At 42.9% G+C, this 25,685-nt stretch overlaps 1 protein-coding gene and 1 long non-coding RNA gene across 2 annotated transcripts in view; one reads left to right on the top strand and one right to left on the bottom strand.

The window, feature by feature from the left end:
* The window catches only part of RAPGEF5 (Rap guanine nucleotide exchange factor 5), a 157,706-nt gene extending 156,698 nt beyond the window's left edge, over nucleotides 1-1,008 (bottom strand). Inside the window, exon 1 of the mRNA XM_015618214.3 lies at nucleotides 760-1,008. Coding sequence (XP_015473700.1) covers nucleotides 760-948 — 189 coding nt within the window. The 5' untranslated portion in view covers nucleotides 949-1,008. The remainder of the gene's footprint in view (nucleotides 1-759) is intronic.
* Nucleotides 1,009-1,146: 138 nt separating this feature from the next.
* Nucleotides 1,147-24,417, top strand: LOC107201054. The gene is made up of 3 exons (XR_001519979.3): nucleotides 1,147-1,242; nucleotides 13,812-13,887; nucleotides 20,013-24,417. It is a non-coding gene; the product is annotated as an uncharacterized LOC107201054 (long non-coding RNA).
* The last annotated feature ends 1,268 nt before the right edge of the window (nucleotides 24,418-25,685 follow it).

Raw genomic sequence — 25,685 nt, forward strand, 5'->3', positions numbered from 1 at the left:
TGGCTCCAGTCAAACTGGGAGAGTTGGGAGAAGCGAGCAGCTGCTCGGCACTGCAGTTCCCAGCCACGGCGGTGTCACGCCGCACTTCACCGGAGCACTGACCGCCCTGTGAAGACAGCCTTTTGAAAAATGGGTGAAATCAGCTGGGAATCTCGGTGATGCCCACCTGACCCCACGGCCTCACTGTCAGGAGACACGAGAGGTTGAGGACCAGGTGTGTGCATCCCAACTTGACTCCAGCCCAGCTTTCCACGCTCCAGGGCACGCTGGAGTTCGCTGCTGGAACACGAGTGTGCACCGCTGTTACCTCCTGGCCGCGGAGGGCAGCTGTCATCCCGCACGAGGGGAAAAATACAGAGGGGAATTACCACTCGAGGAGCACGGAGATGGGACAGGAACGCTTTCCCACCCTGGTATCTCATCTTATGATGAGCTGGCAGAGGTGGCCGAGCCCTGACCCCCGTGGGCACCTCTCCCGGTGGGTACGGAGGTGCCACCCGATTGCTGCCCGGGCATCCTCCCTCCCTCCCTCCGTCCGTCCTCCCGCTCCTGATTCCCGGTCCCTCGCGGGGCCAGCGCCGAGAGCCCGCGGCCTCCCACGCACCGCAGCCCGGCCGGGGGCGCTGCGGGCGCCGCCCCGCCTGCCCCGGGCACCGCGGCCCGGCGGGCAGGGCACGGCAGGGCAGGGCGGGGGCGCTGCCCCGGGCCGCCGGCGGCTCCCTCGCTCTCTCCTCACTCACTCCTCACTCACTCACTCACCCGGCCGGCGGCGGCCGCGCTTTTCCTCCGCAGCGTCAGCCCGCTCCGCAGCAGCGCCGGCAGCTCCCGCAGCTTCTGCCGCAGCTGCACCGGCGGCGGCGGCTCCTGGGCTCCACCGCCGGGGCTCCAGCTTCGGGCCAGCTCCGCGCCCTCACACGGCGACGGCATCTTCACGGAGCCCACGGCCATGCCGCATCCCTGCCGGGCTGCGGCGCGCAGAGCTGCTTTCCCTGCCTCCCTCCCTCCCGGCCGGCCGCGGCCCCAGCCCCAGCCCCAGCCCCAGCCGCGCTCCCAGCAGCGGCAGCACACGGCGGGCAGGCGGGCGGGCAGGCGGGCGGGCGCTCCCCCGCACGCAGCGCGCAGCACTCGCGCTCCTGCCCCCGCACGGCTCAGCCCCAGCCGCGGGCAGCCCCGGGCGGCGCAGGAAGCCCCGCCGGCCCTGCACCGCTCCCGCGCCGCGGCTCCGGCGGTGATAAAGTGCAGGTAATGAGGAGGGTGGAGGAGGCGCGGGCGGGAAAAGGCAGAAAGTCCTGTTAACTCCTTTGCGCTCAGGGACCGCCGCCCGGGCCGTCCCCACCGCTCCTGGCGCTCCGCACGGACCCGCACCCACGGCGAGAACACGTGGGAGAGTGGCCGGCACGCTCCGAGACTGCGGGTCCGAGCCGAGGCGAGAGGGGTTCGGGCTCCTCCAGGGGCTGGGTGGCCTCTGCTTCCTCCTGAAGTTTGTCAAGACGGGGCTGGAGGAAGTCCCAAGCAGCCTGGTGTGACCCCCAAGCACTGAGCTTGCCTGGGCTGGAGGCCTCCTCGCGTTCCCACTTGCCCGAGTTACGCTCTGGTCCAATAATTATTTATGGCTGCAGGGGGTGAAGACCTTCTTTGTTCCCTTCCCAGTGTTTTTTTCACTCAAAGAGGTGTTTCATCCTCCAATGCAAGCCAGCCTTGACACTGGAGAAAGCAAGCATTTCATCCCAGGTGAATGACTTGCTTCCAGTCATCCAGGTAATCCCTGCAAGAGAATTCTCAATGACAGAAACCTTACTATTTGTAAAAGACTTGTGTAGAATTCAGTTCCATAAGTTATGGGGTCTTTATTTAGTCTGGAGTCTGCCTTTTCTAACTCATGGTACAGAAATTGCTTCCTCTGCCAGACTCTCTTCTCTCTTATTTAGATCACAGAAGTGGTGGTGATGCAGGTCTTCCTTATGTATATCTTCTGTCTCAAAGCTACAAATAAGGCTGACCTGCTCATCCAGGATGAGTTTACCAGTGCCTAAATGTCTGAGTAACATTATAGTCAAGCCAATTTCACAGCCATATAAGAGAGAGCTGTTGCCTTGTCCCAACCAAGAGCTCCCACTGGTTTTAGGACTGACCTTAGTACCCCTCCAACCCCACAGGGAACTCGATTAACCATGACATTAATCTTGGAGGAGAAAAGTAAAGAAGGAATAGGGTTTTTTTCATCACTGATGTGCTCCCTGGGATCACAGGGTCATCCATAGTAGAAAGACAGCAGACGTGCCCAATCTGTGTCAGGGTACCTAGACAGAGAACAGCCTCTTCAGCATCAGTGTGACATTGGATTATCTGTCACCTGAATGCAACAGCAGCCTGGCCTTTCAGCAGCACTGGCCTGACCGCTGTGTTTCACAGGCTGCTATGAAACAGTGATCCCACCTGCAACCCACAGATGAGTTACTCCCTTTGCCACCCTTCCGTGGGATCTGGTAACCATCAGACTCTATTCAGCCCATCGATCTGGTGGAAAAATAACACCTCAGAAAATAATGGATTTTCCATTGGCCACACAGATGAATTGATCCACCTTGTGCCCAAACAGCTGCAGGATTGAGGAAGGCAGAAACCTGGAAGTGAGGTAAAGCAGAATTGCTCCTTTCAGTAGCAGTTAAATCAACTTAACTGCATCCTGTGTGCATGATTTGATGGGCAGCATGAATCAGGCCTCTTGAAAGGGACAGGGTTTGCTCCAGCCACATTCTGGCACCACCTCCTTTCTGCTGCTATTGCCCATTACATTAGCTGTATCTGAAAGGTTAAGTGTAAGAAAATAATCACCTATTTTAGCAGTGATACAGCCCATTGCATGATGCCTATTGCTGACACAAAAGACAGAAAAGAGACAGGGTAGTGACAGCCTTTAGACAAAAACTGTGCCGTAGACCTCAAAATGCCAGAGAGATCTGGGAGTCCCAATTGGCTGCATCAGCACCAACACTTTTGCAAGGACAAGGGTGATTATGACAATCCCAAACATTGTCATGTCCCAAACATTTCTATTATTATACTTGATTTGTGCTTCCCAACTGCCCTGCAATGTAGTTTTGACAGCTGTGTTGCCTGGCAGCCACTTTGTCACAGCTCAGGATGTAATTATGAAGAGAAGTGTATCTACACCCAAAAGAATAATGGATCCTTAGTCTATGGGCTTCACAAAAGGACCATGTCCTTTGTCTGAGTCCTTAGACACCGCTACAATACAACCCACAGTAAGACAACTCAATAACATGGGACTTAATGTGACAGACTGGAGTATAACCAGAAGTAATTTGATTATGTTAAGAAAGGGTAAAATTATGCCAGTGCTCAAAATTTTTTGTTTTTTAACTAAGCGAGATAAGCATAACATGTAAACAGTGTTGAATGAGAAACAAATATGCCCTGCAGTGTGTTTAGAAATTATCAGCTGCCAGACCGCATAATATGGACTATCAGTTGTCAAGAAAATTAAGTAGATAGTAGATAGGCCTTTCTTCTTGTTTGGATCATTGCAAGTTTGGGGAGGATTGTGGTAGGAATTGTATAAAATTAAATTTCGTGTTGCTTTTTATGTTAAATGACTGAAAGGTTTGCATGGTGAATAAGTCTGGGTTTTTTTCTGCACAGGAAAGGGATGGGGATGGGAGAGCAAAACTCGATCTAATCAGGAAGCATTTGGCAAAACAGTTTCATTAAAAAACCCCAGAACAGTGTTTTTCAGCCAAAACGTTGTGTTCAGAGCATCTTGCTTTCAGTGATGTCACTGAAGGCACAGCAGGGCTCTGAGGGACTGTGGTTCCTATTCTTAACAGGTTTGGCCTCCAGGTGACTGGATTTCCTGTTCCTTGTAGACACCAGCAATAACACTAAAGGAATATCAGATCCACTGACCATGTGCAGACATTGGAGATTTCCATTTCTCCAGATTAAACACTTATAATTTGGTCCAATATAAAGCAAAACTGAGGACATACTCTATCTGGTGCTTTCTAGTAAAAAATCTAAACTTGAATATACCTTCCAGAGTGGAGCCTGGACTAGGCTTTGTACCCTTACTTGCAAGAGTCCTCATATAAATATAGAAACGTCTATGTTTAAATAGATACAGGATGGAGTCTGGAGACCTAAACAACTCTACTGCACTTTGCAGATGTGGAGCCTGGGAGTGTCTGCTTTTTGAATGTGTTTGTTTTTCTTTCATGGTGTAGCACAATCAAAAGAAATGCAGTAAAAACAATGCAAGCTGTTTCATGCCTGTATGTGTTTCACATCAGTTTTTTAAGTAGATCATTGCAAAAAGAATTACCTGGTATCAAACATTTCTTGACAAAGCATAATAAACTCTTCTTTTGGTCTTAAAGTATTAGGAGTACTTGACTCTGTAGGAATCATTGATAGATGCCACTTTAGTTTTCCCTGCATGAAGATAGGCAGTACAGAAATAGAATTGCAGAGTACTGGTGTGCAGGAGCCACATATCATTGACAGGCAGCAATCCTCTTTGAACATTTGCTCTCACCAACCTGGCAGGAGGCGTTTAAAAGAAAGCAAGTTTTTTTCCAAAACAACACCACCCGCTACACAACCAGCCAAACGCTACTTCCTCTTCCCCAGGCAATCCTGCTGGAGTGGGAATGGAGGGGGAGGGGATGCTTTCCTACCCTTTCAGAAACTGAGTTGATTTTCTTCTCCCCATCTCTCCAGAAAGCCGGCAAGCGGGTTTTTCTTTGTAACACCTCTTTTCCCATTTGGGAGGAGGTGAGCTGTGTACTACCCACCTCCCACGTGGATGTACAACATCCAGATGAACACCAAAGGAGGTCCCTTTCTGTGGGATGCTCTCCTGACAATTACATCCTATAAATTTTAGTTTGCCAAAGGTTACTCCATCCCCAATACACATTAATTGCAGACTGTCCCTGTCACGCTCCAAGATCCTAGCAGCTCTCAGGCTCCTGACATGGAGAAAGCTGGCCTGGCAGATTTTTGTTTCTGCCTTTAAACACAACATGTGCAATGACCCTGTAAAAGAGAAGGGCTGGGAAAGGCTCTGCTCCATTCTGTCGCTTGAGTGCCTCACGGCAGTATCAAGACACATTTCCCCATCCCAAGAAGGGAAATGTGTGTGCCACTCATCACCTCACCCACAATACAAGTGCAGCGGGTGACCATCCAGCCACTGTGCTGTGAGCCAGAAATAACACTGCACAAGTCTGGGCACCTCTCACCTTTTCCTGCTTTGCAATTCTTCATTGGTTTACTCAGGTTCAGAGCAAAACCAGCCTGTCCACACCTCAGAGCTCCTAGGGATCTGCTTTCCGGCTGAATAACTTGCTTGAGACTTCTGAGTTTTTATGTCCCTTCCACCTGATCAAAGAGTGGGACCTCAGCTGCATTGTAAATGTTGAATATCACCAATTTGCTATGGATATAGATAGCACAAATTCATTATCAGATTGAGGGCATGTATGTGGCTAGTGACTTAAGCTCAGAAGTACTACTTGTAGTATTTCCAAAAAGTGAAAGATCTGCAAAATGTGATGTTTGTTCTGCTCAGCAGCAGAAAGATGCCAAACTGGGAACAAGAGATGAGGAAGCAGGAAAACAGTGGAGGGTTGACTTGAAAGAAAGAAAAACAGGAGAATAACGACAAAAAAGAGGGAAGAGGTTAAAGATAAAGGAGATGTATGAGTAAGTGAAATATTTTAAGCAGTTTCATGATTTGTGTGACTCATAGCTGGATGATCTGAAGCTGCCTATCTTAATTCAACCCCCAGTTTTCACTTGACAGCCTGAGAACCTCTTCAAGTTCAGCATCTGACCCTTCCTCCCTGCACCTCACTAAGAGCCACCTGCCCCTCTGCCCCCAGCACCTCTTCCAGCCTTCAAAACTCTCAGAGCATCTTCAAATGGCTGTGTTCTGCCCGTGAATCATCCATGGAACTGGGACATGATGCCTGCTACTGACTCTTCAGCACTCAAAGATAGGAGAGCTCAGGAGCATCCTGAGCCACTACGTTTGTTGCTGCTGTGGTTTGAACCCGAATTGTGAGAGGACAGGTGTGCAAGAGGGTGTTTGAAATCTCAAATGGGTCCCTTTGCATTTTCTTTAGCAATTTTACCTTTTTTTAAAAATCACTGAGCCATGATGACAAGGGCAAAACTAATATAAATACAGCATTCTATTTAAATTGTTTGGTACGTAGCAAACTTTTGCTCTCATACAAACCCAAGGAAGAATGCATCTACTGTTGTAACTGTGATTTTCCAGAGCTAATGAACCTCACTCAACTCTTCAGTTTGATTTGTCTTTTTAACATACTTAGTAGCAGGGGACCTTATGATCCCTCAGGGAAATTAAAAGTCTTAAAGCTCATCTATCTGGCCTTTTCTGTCAAAACAGTGTTGTCATCGAGCTGTTGCTCTTTCTTTTACAGGCCAAAATTAAACTCCAAAGCCAATAAGGTCCTCAATGGAGTTTGTTCGGTTGGTTTTTAACTAAACATAGAAATCTCAAAATGACAAATCAATTTATTTTAATTAAAAATTTTAAAAGAAAACACAGAAATGAACCCATGGAACTGGGGAGCTTTTCTAACAGCTACAACTGAAATTCAAGTTCCTTTACCCCCCAGACACATAGGTATATACATGATTTTTTTTTTTTTTTTAATATGCAATGTGAGAAGCTTTACATACATTTACAAAAGAGATTGCATAGGAAATTTTGAAAGAGACAAATTGCAATTAGGTGCTAAATCCTCACAGGCAATGGAAGATTTCCCTTGTGTGATTAATGGTTAATCTGCAAATGTATCTCTTCTTCCTTAGCTGTTAAATTCTCTGTTTATGTTTAAATTCATGTTTTCTGTTTTAATTCGTATTTTATACTGCTTCTCCATATGTGCATGAGGACACTTTAGCTTCATTTTGTAGAAACTGTGTTTAAGATACTGTGCTGCCTCTTTGAGCATCTGAGATTTCTCTGTGAGAGAGATCTTAATGCTTAAGCTCATCAAGGATATTTGAGAGGCATTGAAATCCAAAAACTATTAAGTCCTTAAAAGTATTTTGAAACTAGGCAGCCAGTTAAGAGCTGTGGTTAATGCTTCACTGAGGTAAAAAGTGCAGCACTTCATATGAGACCTCAAAGTCCAGATAGGGTCTCAACCTCAAGACAAATCCATACAAAATCAGACTTCATTGATCCCCCTGCTCAGAGAGGCACTGCAAAAATGAGAGAGAGAGAGAGGTAGGTTTCTATAGCATATGTATCCCTAGAGTGTCTACTCAGCTTTTGTATGAGGGAGCTACTGTAATGTAATGACTTTCTCATATGATTATATTATCATTTGCAAAAAGAGATTTTTGCCTTTACGTGTACACAGATATGAAAAGTCGCCTTTTGTTTTAATTACAGTGTCAGTATCTCTCCCTGCCTCCATGTGAACAGACCTTAGCTGCACATAATCCCTTTGATGAAGAAAAAATGCAAAACCACATGCCAAATATTTGGAGTTTTCAGCATAAACCTGGATCTATGTTGACACGCTTTTCCCAGGGACAGTAATATCAGTAAAATATTTTCATTGCAAGTTCCTGAGAGGTTGGAAAAATCAACAAAAGAATAGCATGAGATAGATTGCCAGAAATAATATTACCATTTTAGACATGAAACCATCTCACAACATCATGTGAATATTGAAATGCTCTAAAACATTTTCTTTAATTTAATTTGTTTGTATTTGTTCTGTGTTTTATTTTGTTTTAACTATGCCTGACTTTTCCTGCTGAATAAGAGGACTGCAGCTGTTGAACAGAAACAGGGAGGCAGATGACTGGAAAAGAAAATCAATTGGGGGTTCAAAAGATGGTCTGCACTGTCTGGGGTTGTGTAGGTTTGCTTAGTGACCAGATAGGTTTCTCTGGTATCGTTAAGAATAACATGAAAGGTAGTGAAGTACAGCCATACCAGCACTAGCAGAGATAATGAGGCTGTGGACAAATCCAGGTGGCTTTGTCCTTTCCATTTGGATGGTGGTAAAGGAGGGAAGGCTCACTCCAGCAGGTCTGCTGGCATAAGCAAAAGTTCAGGGAGAGATACTGCCTTCCACATCTGCCAGTGCAGGAAGGCAGTGACCATGTGCCTAAGGTATAGCGAATAGATCCGCACAAGAGCATTTTCAACTCTGAGTCCAGAGCTACAGCTTGATGAGCCCTTAAATCTCACTCCAGCAGCGCTCCTGGGATCCCAGACTATTCAGTTGTTCTGTGGGAAAACATGATCAAAGTAATCTTGTCATCCAAGGAAGCTGCAGACAGCAGGGGCAGGGTTGGTGAAGGAGAGGTGGCTGACTAAAACAGCTTTCCCTGTGCTGAGATACCCAGCACACCTCTGGAGAAAAGGAGAAATTGTCTTTGTCCTGCCCATCATAATCTCCTCTCTCCTTTCAGTCTCCTCTAAGTGTTTACATCTGAAGACTTCTGAAAGGCAACAGGAGTCAGGGAGTTAAAGAAATTAGGATAGCAAATCAGTTTGTCCTAAGACATCAACAAAGATCCACCCATGGAAGATTATGGATGTTGGCTTGTGGAGAGGTGGGCTTTACTGGAACCCCAGCTACAGAGGTGTACTTCTGCATGTGAGCAGTACCAGCTCTGGGGTCTGCATGCATTTATCTGAAATGTGTTTAGATTACCTGTCCCAGCCAGAACTGTGAAACAAGGCTCTTACAGTGCAGGCTCCCAACAAGCCGCATCAGCAGCCATGTAAAACCTGCTGGAAGGGAGTCACAGTAAGCACATGGTATTGTACATGCAAAAGACATGAGATGGATCTTTCTTTCCCACAATAAAAAACTGTCCCCTCTCACTGAAGCCCTGGAAAAATGCCTTTTTTGTACTTGGCCTGCAAGATATTTACAGTACTTTCTTAGAATTAGATACACTGCCATTAGAAAACAATATTATATCTGTAACTGTAATGAAATAAAATGATGCATTCTTTATAAGCTATATAAATAGCTTATAAAGATAGGCTATTTATAGCAAAATACCAAGCCAAATTAATCTAATTAATAAGTTGCTACTGAACATAGTAATTTACAGACAAACAATTCGTAAACTATCTAATGATGTATAAAGCAAACAACAGCATTTATCAAAGGAAATTTGAGACATTTTGCTAACTAGAGGACTTGGCTAAACAAATACATTTGTAGCTGGATCTAATTATTGAGTTAGGGCTTAAAAAATGCTGCTATGGCAGCCTGCCTGGACTGTTGTGGTTAGACAATAGCAATTCTTCCCTTTTCTTCCAGTGTGTTCATTCATTTACAGCACAGTTTTTGAAGGATAGAGCTTGGAAGGGAGTCCAGCATCCCACATCACAATTAATGATCAAACCTATAGGATAATAATGAGGATATACACTATTGCCCCAACCTTATATATGACTGCCTCAATAGAGTCAGATGTTTACAGCTAGATACTTATTTCTAAACATTGTCCTCAGCCACAATTCTAAAACAAAACACTGACACTACTACTGAGAAAAATATTGAATTACATATTTGAGCTTCTCTTTCCCAATTCTTGCCAAACTCTATGTGTCTCAGGGAGATGGATCTGCAGTTTAATTAAGACCTAGGCAGCTTTCTGGTAATAATAAACTAATGGACTGGTAAACTACTTTTACTGGTGTGTGGTTACTCAATACTCTCTAATACTGTTTGGTTCTTTTGACTTGTTAGAAGAGGAAAGAGTAAATCACTGTTGTGAATCTTTCAGAGGTTAAAGTGTCTCACTTCCCACAGATTTTCAACAAGCTAATAAAAGGCACCTGGGAAAAGAGGAATATAGGTGGCTGGAGAAGGCTGATAAAAATAGGATGAAACTTAGTGAGTCCCCCTGAAGCTTGTATTAGGCTTGTATTACAAGCCAAGAACGTAATACAAGCCTATTATATGATAGTCTTCCTATCAACTTTCACTGAAGCTGACAGTCAGTAAAAACTGATTATTAATTTAGTAATTCATGAAAAATTCTATTTTGGCGAGTGCAAATGCTGTCTGAATGGGAAGTTATTAAAACTAATTGGGTCATGTAAAACCAGACAGTTTGTCTGTGAGCCCCACTAACAAAGCCGAGCCAACCTGGGGAATGGAGGAGAACAGATTCTGTTTTAGAACTCTGAAGCACATTGGATCTCATTAACAACCAAATAAATGCATTTCAAAATGGAGAATAATGTAATGGAATCAGTTCCTCACTCTGATTCTTCACTTTTGGGTTCTAGCCACCTGTAGTCTGTCCACACAAGAGCCACTAAACTGGGCCCCTTTTCATGTCAATGGAAAGAAGAAAGACTTTGTAGGTTTGAATTCAGCCACTGTGATTTGAATAAGGCAGGTCCATAAAATGCACTGCAGACACCTAAATTTTGCACTGGGTTTTCATTCACATTTCTGTAAAATGGGCAAAAATTATAACTAAGCCATGAGAGAGCATTAACATTATCCTTCATCCAAAGGTAACAAAGCTCTTGGGCAAATGTCTAACATACATGCCCTACATATTCATTGTCTTGGATATCAACTACATGCCTTAATTAAATAAACAGGGTTTATCTTTGGTTACATCACAAGAAAACTATAAATTGATTTAAAACTCTTTGTTGGTATCTCCAAGACAGACTCTGTGTCTGAAACCTTTGTCCAACCCAAGGAATAAAGAAAACAGTGACTGTGAGGTAAGGCATATACAGACAGAGTTTGCTTCCAGAGAACAGTTGTTTAACCTGTTCTCTGGAGGCTGTGTTGCTACGGATGAACACACAGCACTTAGTCTGAGGACACCACTCAGCCTGTGCTTTCCAGTTAGTAGGCACAACAGAAGAGAGGAGCAGTAAAGGAACAGGGAGTAAAGCCACATTAGCATTCTCAGAATCACTCTAGCATTCACAGAAGAACTCGCTGGTATATTGAAGGTAGTGAAATAAATCAGTGTTCCCCTAGTTTCAACAACACTGGGGTGAGACTGCTGGACTAAAACTGCCAAATTCTTCCCTTTTTCTTCTTTGGAACTGTCACAGATAATCTCTGGTTGAGTAGCTAGCCAGATGCTGGTTGCCAGCCTTGCTTTTGAGATTATGAACATCACAACCATCATTTCATTAGGACACCAGCCATAAGTCCAGAGCCTCTGGCTTGGCCACAAAGACGTCAACAACTACCAAGGGCTGCTAAGATGCAAATGTCTTCTTCCCCAGAGGAAAACATGAGGGGCTTCTGGGGCATTAGCACTGACAGTACTGACAATCAGCACACTGACTACCATATGGCTCTGTCTTCCTACCATTTGCATATCCCTGCTTTGCTTTCTGCCACTGTACAAGTTCCCCTGAGAGAGGCATGAAACCAAAGTACCAAGTGGCAGAAAATAAAAGCTGAGGTTGTCCCATACTCCCATAAAACCTTCCTTCCCACCTCCCTCCACTGATACTTCCAAATCTCACCCCAGGCCTTCCTATGATTCTCAGATGATTTAATCAGTTCTGAACAGATAGATCTTATGATCAAAAGAGTGTCAGAAATGCAAAGTAGCATAAAAGGACACCACCATACCAAACATTCCATCAAGGCTTCCAGTGCCCATCACCTTCACAAAGTTTTGCATACTGAGGAGGGGCCATGAACCAAGAACTTGACTACAACAGTTACCTTTCCTCCATCAGGGTAAGCTGGTGCCACTTGACAGAAAGAGCTGACATGAAACCCACAGAAGAAGGCTCTCTTCAAAGACACTATTTGGCATGCAAAGTGTCCTGGGTGCATGGGTAACAGTCTGCTATTGGCTATGGTTAACTCTCCAACATTCTTCCTAAACAATAACCCAGGAATAAGTGTAGCCTTGTATAAATGAAGCTGAATGGATATTTTTAGATCCAGGACATGGATGAGAAACCATTTCAGTGGAAGCAAAATCTCCTCTAGTCAGTGACTACACAGTAAACATCCTTACTCACATTCTGGAACTACCTAAAGCATTTGATGCTGTCTCAGAGGCACAGTTCCTTTTCCTGAAATAAAAATGCAAAGGGCCAGGGTAACAATCTGAAATAGTCTGAGCTTTTTCTCCAGCAAGGCACTCAAAAGATAATGATAGAAAACTGCAGCTTTATCAGAAACTATCACACAGCTCTTTTTCAGTGTCTACAAGCAGTCACCACCTACAATAGTTGGAAAACCAAGCCTTTTGGAAACCAAGATTTATGTTCCAAGTTGTTACTTGGAAAATCATTTGTATCACCTTTCCAGACATTGCATAGCATCATCCAGCAATCATTCCTGGCTGGCTAGGAAACTTGTGTCTGGTAGATTATAATCTGGTTTTAGCAAGTCACATTTTGGTCATCCATCAACTGACTATAGCATGCAGGGTATGTTCACAGGAAACTGCAATTACTGTAAAACACTGCCAGGCACCTTCTTGGAAAAGCAGGCTCTCACATACATGCCACATTTTGCTACCAAAAGAAGCCATCCTGGTGTACACAGCTCTTCCCTCGGGAGGAATACACAGTAGAACATACCATGGACCTGAGTCAATTTATGCAGCACAGTGCCAGAATGTGCCCTATAAGAACCCCTCATAACTGGGGAAATGTATGTTTATGAACACTCATGCTCAGCTGAAAGATTGCAAGTGATAACAAATTGAAATTGTTTTTCAAATTTATTTCAACACTTAATTATGCTCACAATTAAATCTTTGCTTTTTAGAAAGATATTTATAACAAGCATTTTAGTCATCTAATTAAAATGTGATGCAGAACTCACGAGCCTGGGAGCCCAACTACCCTGTATATCCAAAGGGAAAGACATGGATACTAGCACATAACTCAGGGCACCAAACTAGTTCAATAGATAGTGTAAATATCTATCTTTGCCTTCATTAGTCTGAGATAATCTAAAGTCATGTTCCAGTTCAGGTTGGTCACCTGACCATAATTACTTTTGATAAAGCAAGGAAGTTGAAGCAGAGCAGAGATGTTTTGGAGGTGGTGAGAATCTCACTACTGCCACATGCAGTCAGTAGCACAACTGGAACTTCAGCCCACACTTCTGCTCCTTGCTGGTTTAGGATAGGCTTAAGTATGTACTTATGCCCTGCTCAGTGGGGCCTGTAGGAACAGATTCCAGCTGTTATAACAATGCTTTTGTCTCTGGCGCACATCCATGCAAGGGACTCCAGCTTCTCCAATTTCCTGAGCCTTGCTAGTTTCCTGCAAAATCTGGAAGCATCTCAACATTCTTCCCCATTTCTCTGCCAATCTGTGCTGCAGGGCAAAGGGTTCAAGTGGTTTTGTTCACTTTTATCGCGTTTCTCTTTTATTTCCAAAACAGTGTAAAGAAATATCTAGGAATCCTAGATAATAACATTTCATTTCTTGTCTACTGTCCCATGGCAAAACTTAGCATTGCAAAAGATTTGCCTCACATTCACTCTGACTTCAGTGGCTATTTCTTCAGTCATTAAACACAATTTGTTTTCTTCTTAATAGCTGTTTTCCAGCATATCCAGCAGAGTATAGCTCTGGGGGCTGCTTTTCAGAATGCAATGCTGCTCTCATAGCAGCACAACATTGGTTTGTGCTGGTGTGGGTGGGAAGGCCTGGAGGTGTTCAAAAAAAGAACAAAAAAAGATTTCCACACTGCTGGCAGTGGCTGTGTCCCCTAATCTCCCACCCTCATCATTCTCCTGTTTTATCCCAGCATAAGGCTCAGGAGAAGAAGCAAGTGACTAAACAGAATTATCTCAGGAGGAGAGCAGCCTTCAAAGTCAGCACAGGTAGGCAACTTGCTTTTTCTCTGTATCGACAACATGACTGTTTCAGTTTCACATCTCACTGGCAAAATCAGGAGCAGAACAATGTGAGGCTGCCTCATCTTTCTGAATGGTTGAGCATGTGTTCTCCCTCTGCTCCCAGGTGGCTTCAAAGCTCAATCACTGTCTTTTGTTGATGATTTTTGCTTTCTGAAAGATTAAATTCTACATCCTGGCTTTCAAAAACCCGGTTGACAGTGCTCTGTCTTTGCCTGCTCTAGTGCATATAGAGGCAGTAGCAAAATGCCAGCTTGGGAGTCAGTGCAGTGCGACTGCTGTAGTTTTGACACTCAGCCATGCAGAAGGCTTTGGTCCATACAGGAAATAGTTTTCTCACTCCTCCAACATACACTTTTCTGTTGGAAATTCTTTGCAGGTTTTTGTTTCCCCTCACCTGAAGCTTTACAAATGAAACACCAACATGAATTGGACTCTTCCTATGAATCTTTTAAACAACCCAGCTAGAAACCACTCCATATTCAAGAGAAAATGAGGGGAGAAAAGTTAAAATCGGAACCCCCATTGATAGGCTTTTAGAAAAGCATGTCATGCTACAATGTCACCTTACCTTTGCTCTTGAGGCTGACACTTCTGAGAAAAATATGTAATGAACACAATGATAATGCACAGATATATTCACACAACATATGCACCTTGAGGGTGTGCTAAATTTTATTTACCCTTATTCCCTCTTTCTTTTTTCTTTCTTTTTTTGGCAAGCCCCTCTAACTCCTATGTTTAAAATCCACACCACATCTTAGGACAGACCTAACTGTGACCTTGGTGTAGTTTGGAGGCTCCCACTATTACCTGCCAGGCAAGAAAGAGCCAGAAGAACTGTTCATTACTATCAGATTACAGTACAGAAAAAAAACAAAAACAAAACAAAACCAAAACAGGAATCAAGAAGTGCCCACCAAATGTTGCTTTGTGCAATGAGGCATAAGGTGTTTCCACCACCTTGGGCTGGTCAAAATAGTGGAATCTGACCACATCATGAATTGTGAATCTTGGAAGTAAATGGTCCATCACAACTCCCAGCAGTTTCAGAAAATAAGACAGCTACCTGAAACAGAGAACTGACGTTTCAAAAGATCCCGTGAGACACTCTTTTGTAAATTTAGGGTTCAGTATGAAATTATTTCAACTACACAACCTGATTATCAAGCAGATATGTACCATAAAATGATATAATAATTCTGCTACTGTTCATTGTATACTTTAATAAAATCCAAAACAATTAATGCTTACTAATATAGTGAAGCAGGTTATTTGATACTACTGAAAAATCTACCTAATATCAATAAACCTAGCACAGTCAGGTATTTTGTTTCAACCTGCTCAAGTTCTATCTAAATTCAAAGGCTCCTGTAAAAATTTTTATTTGAAAAAGGATGCACAGCTGCAGGGGAAATATCTCCTTCCTTAGTCAAACAGTGAAACTACACACAGTAGCAGAAATGCCTACAGTGTCTGCTAGCTACAAATAATTTTTGTATATACAGGTCTTATTCCTGTACAAATCCATACTTTGCTGGTCTTGGCTTCAGTCCCTACACTTTCAACCTTAAGTCTTTCCCACACTCTGCTTTCCCAAAGATTTCTGGAAACCCAAAGGAGATTTAAACAGGAAAAATAAACTCCTATTAGTTTTGAGAAACAGAGCTACTTTCTCAAAAAAAAAAAAAAAATCTCAGAAAGGAAAGCAGGCTGAATAATCAGATTCTGATTTTATTTAGACAACTTTTTACATTCTGCAAGTCCTGAATATTCTGCTCCAAGTTACCTCCATACAGGGAGAGAAGCAGTAGCAGAATTTAAGCATGGTTCAGAGATGACCAACACTAGATGGATGAGATTAACCATTGGCAGCCAAAGACAGCATAGCAGTCAGTACAATTACCACCTGCTGCAAATGATAACACCAGTGTTGGCACTATTAAACATCTTCCTCAGCCACTGGACAGAGGGATGGAGTGCACCCTCAGTAAAAACACAGGTCAAAACAATAGATCCAGCATGTGAAAGGCCACAGTTTTTCTCCCTGGTGTTAGTGAAGCCATTGTGTCCAGTTTTACATCTTCCAGAAGAGAACTGAGATCCAAAAAATGGTGTGAGCTCTGCAAAGATGTCTGGGGTTGGAGCCCCTGGAGCAAAGTGAGGCTGTGAGAACTGAGCCTGCCCAGCCTGGAAGAGAGATGGCTTCATGCCAGACCTCACAGCAACCTAACAGGACCTTTGGAGGACTACAGCAAAGATGGGTCCTTTCAGAGGTGCACAGTAAAGGGATGAAGGACAACAGACACAAGTTTCAGCAAGGGACTTTCTGCTTGCTTGGTTGGATGGAAAACAATTCCACTGTGAACACAGTTAAGCAATGAAAAAGAATCTAGTTTCCATAGAGATGCTCAAATTTAACTAAAGGCTCTGAGCCACTCGTGACTTTGAATCTGGCCACATTCTGAGCAGGGCCTAGGACCAGAAGTCCTTGTCAACCTAATTTGATTTGTGATTCCATGGCTTTCTTAGTCTGTAAAATAAAATTAATTTCTACTTGTGAGTTCTTGTAAAGAAAGCAAAGTGAATGCCTTAAAATGATTAATACACTCAGGTAAAATGAAATTATTTATGATTTAATGTAGAAGTACTACACAAGACTTTAATCATGCAAATGACAACTACCACTTCCCTTCTCTACAGGTTCATAAGCTGCACTTATCAACATAATAGCTGATCAACTTCTCCTAGTGCTCTAAGCAGCGTGACTAACATCTGGCATGTAGTTTGTTTCATGGTTACTGGCATTCTCCTCTATCTGTTTAGATCTTGACTTCTTTTGTTAGGGACATTCACATAAACAGGATGTTTCTCTTTCTGCCTGTGCTGATATCATATTGATGCGAGTTCTCCTGCAATAGCCATTTTTGGCAAGGTAACATTAAAGGCTGTGATTAGCAGCAAACAAAATCAAACCTGCATTCAAAATGACAAAATAAAATGGAATCTTGTCCAGATCCTGTTAGAAAAACTGCTCTCTGTCTCCACTTTATCTGATAGCAGTAAATGTAATTTGCACAGCTGTTCTTCAGGGACTTACACAAAGGCTTCAGGCTCTGGGAAGACCTAACCTTTGTTTCTTTCTGGGCTGATTCTATCTCATTTTTATAAGGTCATAAATCAAGGGAAGAGAAAGAGAAAATATATTTGGGCTTTTGAATGCAAAATGAATAGAAAAAAAACCCCTGTAATTTAAAGCAAAGTCCTCCCCCCTCCCCCTTGTCTTCCCAAGTACAAGCTCCCTGCTGTACAAATCAAAAGTCTACTCCGAGACAGTGCCTAAATCTTTTATGAAATGGGCCCTTCACTTGCACTTCAATGGAGCTTGCTGTGCATTAAAATTTCTTTTAATGGCAGAAGGAAATAATTCTGCAGCTAGGGCACAGTGCTTCCTGCTGCACCTGGTATCTGGGCTGGGGTGGATGAACTACAGAAGGAAAAGAGAATTGATTTTGGTGCCTTTTTGCTATCCCATCATAGACCACTAGACCTGAGGGTCACTACAGTCCTGTAAGGGTAGAAAACATGTTGGTTTTGAGACCCATAATACTCCTATAACACAATTCCTGCATCCCTGACCTGCCATGTCCCCCATCCTGCAGCAGGCGTGTGGTAGCATGGGGATAGTTAAGCAATCCAAACCTCAAGCCAAGGTGGGAAGTAAGCCAGCAAGGGTGGCCAAGATCAACATTACTGGATTGCCCAGGGACATAGCTACATGCCAGTATTCTCCCACAGGCAGCACATGAAATTCCCCATGGGAAAATATGTTTTTATCAGATGAATGCCTCCTGGTGGTCCCTTAGCTGCCCGATGTACTCATCTCATGGATTAAGGACACACAGGGATTTTCACATGAGATGGGCATGCACCAATGTGCCCAGCTGTGGAGGATTGGATTCTCTCATGTCAGGTATATTCTTTTCTTAACTCTCTTGCTTCTTGCCAGTCACTTTCTTGTTTGGACAAAAGTTCCCTCCACTAACATCAAGGCAGAGGATGCATGAATCCTACCTGGTTTTCCCCAAATCCTCCCTATTGCACAATATCCTCTACAACCTAGGAGGCATCTCTGCAGTTCCTTCACTCTTGTGAAGGCATCTGAGGGTTGAAATAATTTCATTCTTAAGTTGTTGACATTCATTGAGCTCAGGCAAGACTGACTCAGATCAATACAGCCTACAAGGGTGTGCACTCACAGAAGTATTAGCACCAGCCTTCAAAGAAACCCCCTCAAGCCTAAAAACAACAAAAAGGGGGTCTTCAAAGGATGAATCTATCCCCTCCACAACATAAAGTCCCACGTTTGCTGCAAAAAATAGTAACAGAAAAATCCACCCTAACAAGATTCAAGGAAGACACTGAAGTAGATTCAGCTGAATTCCCTTAGAAGAACAGATTCCTCCAGCATAGAAGGGATATTTCATTTCCTAAATGGTAGGTATGTTCAATAATACAAAAGCTGCACTATCATCATCCAAATATTTGTTTTTATCTCTGTGCAGGCAAGTCTGGCTCTGTTCAGTACAGCCTGCTTTACTATACACTTCCAGTGTGGAATCCTCCCCTGCATGTTTTTGAGTTACCCATGTTACCTTTAATGCACCCTTCCTTGTATTGTTTAGATATAAACTTCACTTGGAGACTGATGGGGAGAGCAGGGAAAAGCCCTCATTTCCTTATACTTTAAGGATGTTTTAGTGTCTCTTGTAGTTCTATTTTTACCTGGCATCAGATATGAGATATAACTTGTGCTAAAAATAATTTTTCATCATTGAGGCTGCCAGTGAGTTTATTAAAGCTGAAAAGGTAATACCCTGTATTCTTTTATGTATGTTGTTTTCACCAGTTCCTCTTGTCTGAACCAGAAGTAATTCAATCTAAACAGTTTTTTAAAGAAAAATTTAAGGAAAATATGCACTAGAAGTTGGAGGTGGTGGAGTTTTTTGGCTGGTTTTTTTTGGGTTTGTTTTCTTTTTTTTTTTGTGAGAACTAGATGTTCAGCTGTGATAAAAATATGTCCAACATAATGTTGCAGTATGCCCACATTTCCTCCTGGGCTGTTTTTGTACATTTTGCATAATATTTTATTTCAGCTTGTTTCCCTGTCTTCAGAAGCAATTGGTAGCATGTATCCACACTGGATATTTTTGTGAAGACTTGTACTGAAGTACAGAGTTAAGATCAAAGTTCATTCAGACTTTTGAGGTGCCACTGGTAATTTTAGGAGAAGTTTGCAATGAGAGAAAAGACGCTTTAACTCTTTTTCTCAACCCGTGTTAATTTGGAATATTAGAATAAGACATGAGAAAAGATGTAATAAACGGCACTAAACTGATCTTGAATTGCAGTTTGATTTCATCTGCACAGTTTGTGTCCAGCCACTGGATTCTCCGAGAATGAACAACAAATAACTGCCACATAAGGCTAGGAAGCTACATGCCATAGCTTCTCCCTGTAGTCATCCCTCCATTCTCATCTTCTAGCACTAATTAACCCCAAACTCTGACTGCACAGCTAAGCAAGGACCACCATATACACAGGCAGATAGATGGGTAGCCCCCCCATTTGTCTTTTGACTTTCATGTCTACCACAGTAAGTACTCACTGTCTGGAATGGCCTTTCCTATGGTCTTGTTCAGTAAAACATCTTTAATTTTGCTTCAGCTTCAAAAGAAAGCAAAAAGGTTTTTTTTTCATCTAGTGACTGGCAGATGGCCATTACCTAGTACTTTTTGGTTTTAGTGTAGTTTATCAATTCTGCATCAATACCATTGTCTCTTTGACAGTAGCAGAATTCAGTTTACACACTGGGTTTTTTTGGGATTTTTGCAGAAATCATATTCCATTCTCTCTGCAATCATTGTCTATTCTCATTTTCACACAATTGCTGCTTTATTAAGCAAAGTATTTAGAAAGTTCCCCCCAAATCCTTTACACTGAGTGCTTTTCAAGAATTAAATGGTAACAGAACAATTTCTCTCCCATCACTAGAATGTTAATTAGGCTGTTTTTATCTTTCTTTTTTTCAGCCTTCTCAAATCTGTTATGTGATAGTTAAATCACCATACTGATGTGGGCGGCAGAAGAACCAGAATAGAATAAAGAAATATTAAACCAGCACATTGCCTGTCCTAGTGAAGGGACACACAAGAAAATGTTATGGTGGGAAAGTCTTGTGAAAGAGGAAGCCAAGATATGAAAGACAATTTTTCTAGTTTACTTTGGACTGTCTTACAAATATCTGCTCCTGTGTTTATACTCTGCAGACCCAACTGCATAATTTCACATGGCGCAGGATCACATTAGAAGGCAACAACAGCAGAATGAAGCCAATACTGATGCTGTGGCAAGTCAACCATGGGACAAGGTTCACACATTCAAAACTATTGCTTCATCACTCATAGTCAACTGAATACTGCAGCACTGGCATTCACAGACTTATGCTGATGCTCTAATTGGTTGCTCAGCTTTAATTATAGGCAGACGTGGCAGGAACATGAATGAAGTCCTCATTGCAGAGGTGCTTGGAGAGCGAGTGTTCCAGCAGCAACAACCAGCAAGTGACTGCTTCCACCAGGAGAATCCTACCTTCCCAAAGACACTGAAGCCAAGGAGCCAGTAGGATCCTGGCAACGAGATGGGCACAGAGAAACACAGGCTTCTCCTCCACACAACTCACTCCTTGTGGACAGTCAAGCATCACTCTGGGAAGAAGGTGTTGATGAGGAAGCCCAAACCTGAAGCTCCAGAGCCAAACCACTACCTTGGTGTCACCACTTGGTACGAGCTGCCATGTACTGGCTTGCACAACAGCTTCCTCACTTTGTATGCATGGCTTTTACCATCTCCCTCTTCAGACTAAAGAGCCACCATATCATTTAATATTTACTACAGCTTCTGACAGTCTGGATCCTGGCAAAACTGAGCACAAGTCCTCTGAAAAAGTAGAACTCTACCCAGTGGGAAAATTTTCTGGCCACCTCTGTGGCATCCTGCAGACTCTGCTGGAGGGATAGGGAGATCCACAGCATCACAGGGCAGCTTGTCACATCAGTGTGGGTTCAGGTAATGCCTGAAGAAACTCTATGAAGATATTATCTGGGAATGTATTTTGTAGAGGTATACTGTAATACACACGTGCACCACATTTAGTAAACAATGTGATGGGATTTCTTTGACAGATGTACAGCACTTAAATAAAAACAAGTTCCTACCACCATAGGGTGGCCTGTCTCACCTCAGGCACGTGAATTACTGTCAATCTTGAGCAGGGATTGTTATTGCCAGCGCTGCATTTCTAAAACAAATTTTCAAGAACACATAGTCATCATAATGTCCAGGCTCACAGTTCATACAGTCACAGAACCATTGAAGTCCGAAGGGATCTTAGGAGCCACTCAAGCTGCCTCCTCTAAGGTTACTTATTGCATCTTCAAGTTATATCCTTTCCAGTTTTTCTCCTTTTTTTTTTTTTTTTCTTTTAATTACTTAAAAATACTTTCATTCTGTGCAAGAGGAAATACCTTTTTGCCCCTGATTTGTTGAGGTCGGTTCAATAGACCTGACAAGTGTCAACCAGTCAGGAGGAAATTCCAGCAGGAGTTACATAAAACCCTGAAAACAGGCATGTTTAGAGAGGGAATTCTGATGCTGAGCCATGGTTGTGTCAGTACAGGTATTGCTAGACTTAAAAGAGACAGCACTACATTAGTAACCCTCATCTGAATGACCCCAGGTCAGTCCTGGTTGTCTGAGATGTACATGTAAATATTGTCACATCAAAGAAAAGGGAGAAATTATTACACCTACATCCTCCACCTTAATTTTTAAACCAGTTCATCCATTGGTGCTGTCTCTAATCAAAATTCTACTTCCCAAAAAAAAGTCTGCACTAGATATATTATGGCAGGCAGAGCAATCCCTTCCTCCTGTTGTGCAGCAACAGATCATTCAAGACAGGAGCCTGGGCTGTGCTGAAGGCAGATAAAATTACAGTCAGTTCCCAAAATAAATGTCAAAAAAGCAGGCTCCTTTTCTCTCCACATCATGGAAGCCATATTGTTAGACAGCTCTTTCCTCACCTTCCCAGGCTTAAGAAGGAGACCTTGCCTTCAGAACCCTTTCTTATTCCTCTCCACATTACCTGGTCCTCCAAACAAGCTGCATTTGTCTCAGAAATGTAACCTTTGTGGGGAAGGGGAGTTTTCACAATGTGATATCAGAATTTGCATGGAAGTCTAGGACAAAATTGGTGTATGATTGCTTCTTTTCTTCCAGACATGCATGCTGAGGAGAAACTCAGCTCTACATGAGTAAGCAGATTTTACACCCTCAGTATATGAGCATGGAGCTGGTGCAATAGAGATTCCCATGTTCAGCAGATGGCAAAAAAGCCCCATGCAGTGACCCACAGTGGCAATAAACAGAGAAGCTCTGATCCTTCATTGCTCACAAGTTGTGAGCAATATCCTCAGACCTTACAAAACCATCCCCTCTGCCCACCAGAGTACGGCAGCAGGGCTCCAGGAACCAGAGTTCTGAAGCCTTTCCTGGGAAATGGGCACACCAAAGTCTCCAGGGGTGTTAGGCAGAAGCCAGAGGCTCAGTAGTGCTGAGCACCTCCAGGGTTAAGCACCACAGGGGTGATGGAAACCTGGACCTTCCACTGTGGTCTCCTGAGTTAGAATACCATGTCCACAGTCTTCCAGGTGACAAAAAATAGGTACGGATATGGCTGGCCAGAGAGCAGGACTTTTCTGCTTTGCATGACAGCCAAGCCTTTCTCTATCACCACTTGGTGTGAGGACAGAGCTGGGAGCAAGTTCCAGACTCCTGGTCTCAAGGACACAGACCCTTCAGATGATGCAAACTTGACTTCAGCAGCAGTTTGTTGCCAGGGGAACTGTCCACTTCCTAATGTGTTACAAAAAAATAAAAATCTCTCTCTCCCGCTGTCTTTTTCAGTGTGTTTAGAGAGTGTCAATCCTGAGGCTAGCAGCCCCCAGGCTTCCTCTTCCAGCTCCCTCCAAAGTGCCAGTAACGAAGCAATCAGGACAGTTCAGCAATCAGTGTCTTGATATAATCCTTCCTCTTTGTCAGTCAGTAGGAAATAAATTACTCACTGGAGCCTGCTACAAAGATACCACCCAGGCACAGATAACATCCCTAAAAAGGGATGTGGAAGACAAAGACTAATCAAGGATTCTGCAGCTGCCAGAGGAAGGTATTTTCTATAGCAAAGAAAATACCTCATTTTTCTGAGTATTCCCCATGTGATTTTACCTTCATGCAAATTGTAAGCATAGAGACTGGAGCCCAAGAGATCTCTAGAGGTTCTGTGAATTTTCAACATCATTAAGCCTAAGGTTAAATGAAATTGGAAGCAAAATATAAGCCTTCTGATGTCCAATATCTTACCTAACAGCTACATGAGGTGAAGGAGAGGTATAAGTGGCAAGGAGAAAGGCCATAAAAAATTTCATCTTTTGACACAACCTGAATGGCAAAGCTGGAATGAAAATTACAAGACTGAACCAGCAGTCACAGCAGCTCTTCTTGATAAAATGGGTGTAGCTTAGAAAAAGTTTCTATGCTCTAAATATTTTCGTAAGTATTTGGCTGAATAATGAACACACTGCAATACTACTTTTAACTTCACCACCTCGTAGAAGAGGATGAAGCCCCAGCTGATTCTGGACCTAACTACTCAGAGTACCCACATCAGTGTTTGGGAAAATACAGATTTTTTTGTTGTTATTGTGATGTTTGAGGACAAGCTTTACCAATTTCTTTCTATTAGAGGTACCTATTTGATATGTGCATAGTCCCATATGAATTCTGGTTTGGTAATTTAAGAAATCTATTAGCAAACTGCTCTGTTCAAAGCTGCCTATTGATGAACATTTAGGTAGTACACATTGATTTCAAAAAGGTAATAAATGTATTTTTACTCCAACATTTAGCTGCTTAACTCTGCAATTTATCTCATCACTCCTCTAAAAAAGTTGATGAGACTGACAGCTCATTTTTATCATCTTCCTCATGATGGTAGAATTAGAATTCATCACCTTGAGAAGACACGAGGATATTCAAGTTGTGGGGATTTTATGTTTAAGGTTATAATTTTTCTTTGAAGCACCATGTCCAAAGACTTCAAAAAGAATTTTCCTCTGCAGCAAGGAAGGGATGAAGGAACAGTGGGGAAAAAAAATAGCTGTAACCTTGCAAGACAGGTTGGTTGATCTCACAGTATAAAGAATACCTTGGAAGCTGTACGTGAATTTATCTTAGTGTTTACTGGAGCCAAACTCTGTGCAACCAAAGATTTAGTAACTGCATTTGCAAATGACTGCTGAGTTGCAATCCAGACCGTATTTCTTCATCATACTTTTGCTGTCATACCTTTTTTCATGCCATGTGTTAAAGGAAAACCAATTGAGATAATATAAAACTACTTGATAAATCTTTCTGCTCCCTGGGGTCTCCGCTCTTATTCCCATCACAGGACTAACGCACAAGCAGGACAGAACAAAACAAGTCTCTAATTAGCTAAGCTAATTAGTTCAAACATAGGACTCAAACCTTTTTCGCTACTGTAGGAGAGAAAAAAAAGGTAGTTTCAGTTCCCATTCTTAGTTTCCCCAGTTAAAACTGAACTCTTCTCCATGTATTTGAACTCTTCTCCATGTATTTAAGCACCTGAGAGCCTGCCAACATTCACATGCCCTGGGAGGTTAACACAATCAAGGAACCAGGGGTATCCATGGGTATAAAAGCACCAACAAATATCCAGAGAGATGCATTCCTTCACACCTAAAGCACAGACACATCTCTGTAGCTCACCTATTAGTTGTTTTAATTCATTTGGAAGTAGAAAACATAATTCTGATATGACCTTTTTTTCTGCATACAAAGAAAAATGGCATTTCTTAAAAGTTGAACTTTATAAAGCTAGCTTTCATTTGTTAAAGAAAAAAGCATAGAGTATATGGATACTTTGGGAGTCATCTTATCTCCAGTAATGTCTGTTTGATACGAACCCTTTTATACCAGCCCTTCCCCACGACAGTGTTCAGCTTCCAATGAAATACAGCAGGACAGACTCTTGACCAAAACTGCTGACCTGAACACACACATGAGGGACTCCCAGGACAGGCAGAAGCTTGGAGGATGATTCATCAGTGAAGGAAAATTAAGGTATGCTTGCCTAGAACAAATATGGAGGCAATCTGGATGAAGAGGAAGGACCCATTGCAACTTATTTGTTTTAATGCATGGCTATGATATGGAGGTGATGGATTTCATGTCCAACAAAGACCACAAAAATGGTGAAGGGTCTCAAGCACAGATCTCATGGGGATCAACTTATGGAGTTGGGATTGTCTAGCCTGGAGCAAAGGCAGCTCAGGGAGACCTCAGTGAGGCTCTCTACTCTAGAGGAGGTTGTGTTGGGGTGGAGTTGGACTCTTCTCCCAGACAACAAGTAACAGGACAAGAGGAAATTACTTCAAATTTTGCCATATAATAAGTGCCAGGAAAACTTTCTTTCATGGAAAGAGTTGTAAAGCATTGGAACAACCTGCCCAGGGGAAGTCATGGAGCCCCCACTCCCTGGAGGTATTTAAGATGTGTGGAAGTGGTACGTAGTGACATAAGTTAGTGGTGGATTTGGCTGTGTTGAGTTAATGGCTGGAACCAATGAC

The sequence above is a fragment of the Parus major genome, chromosome 2 (assembly GCF_001522545.3).
Source record: "Parus major isolate Abel chromosome 2, Parus_major1.1, whole genome shotgun sequence".
Lineage (NCBI taxonomy): Eukaryota > Metazoa > Chordata > Aves > Passeriformes > Paridae > Parus > Parus major.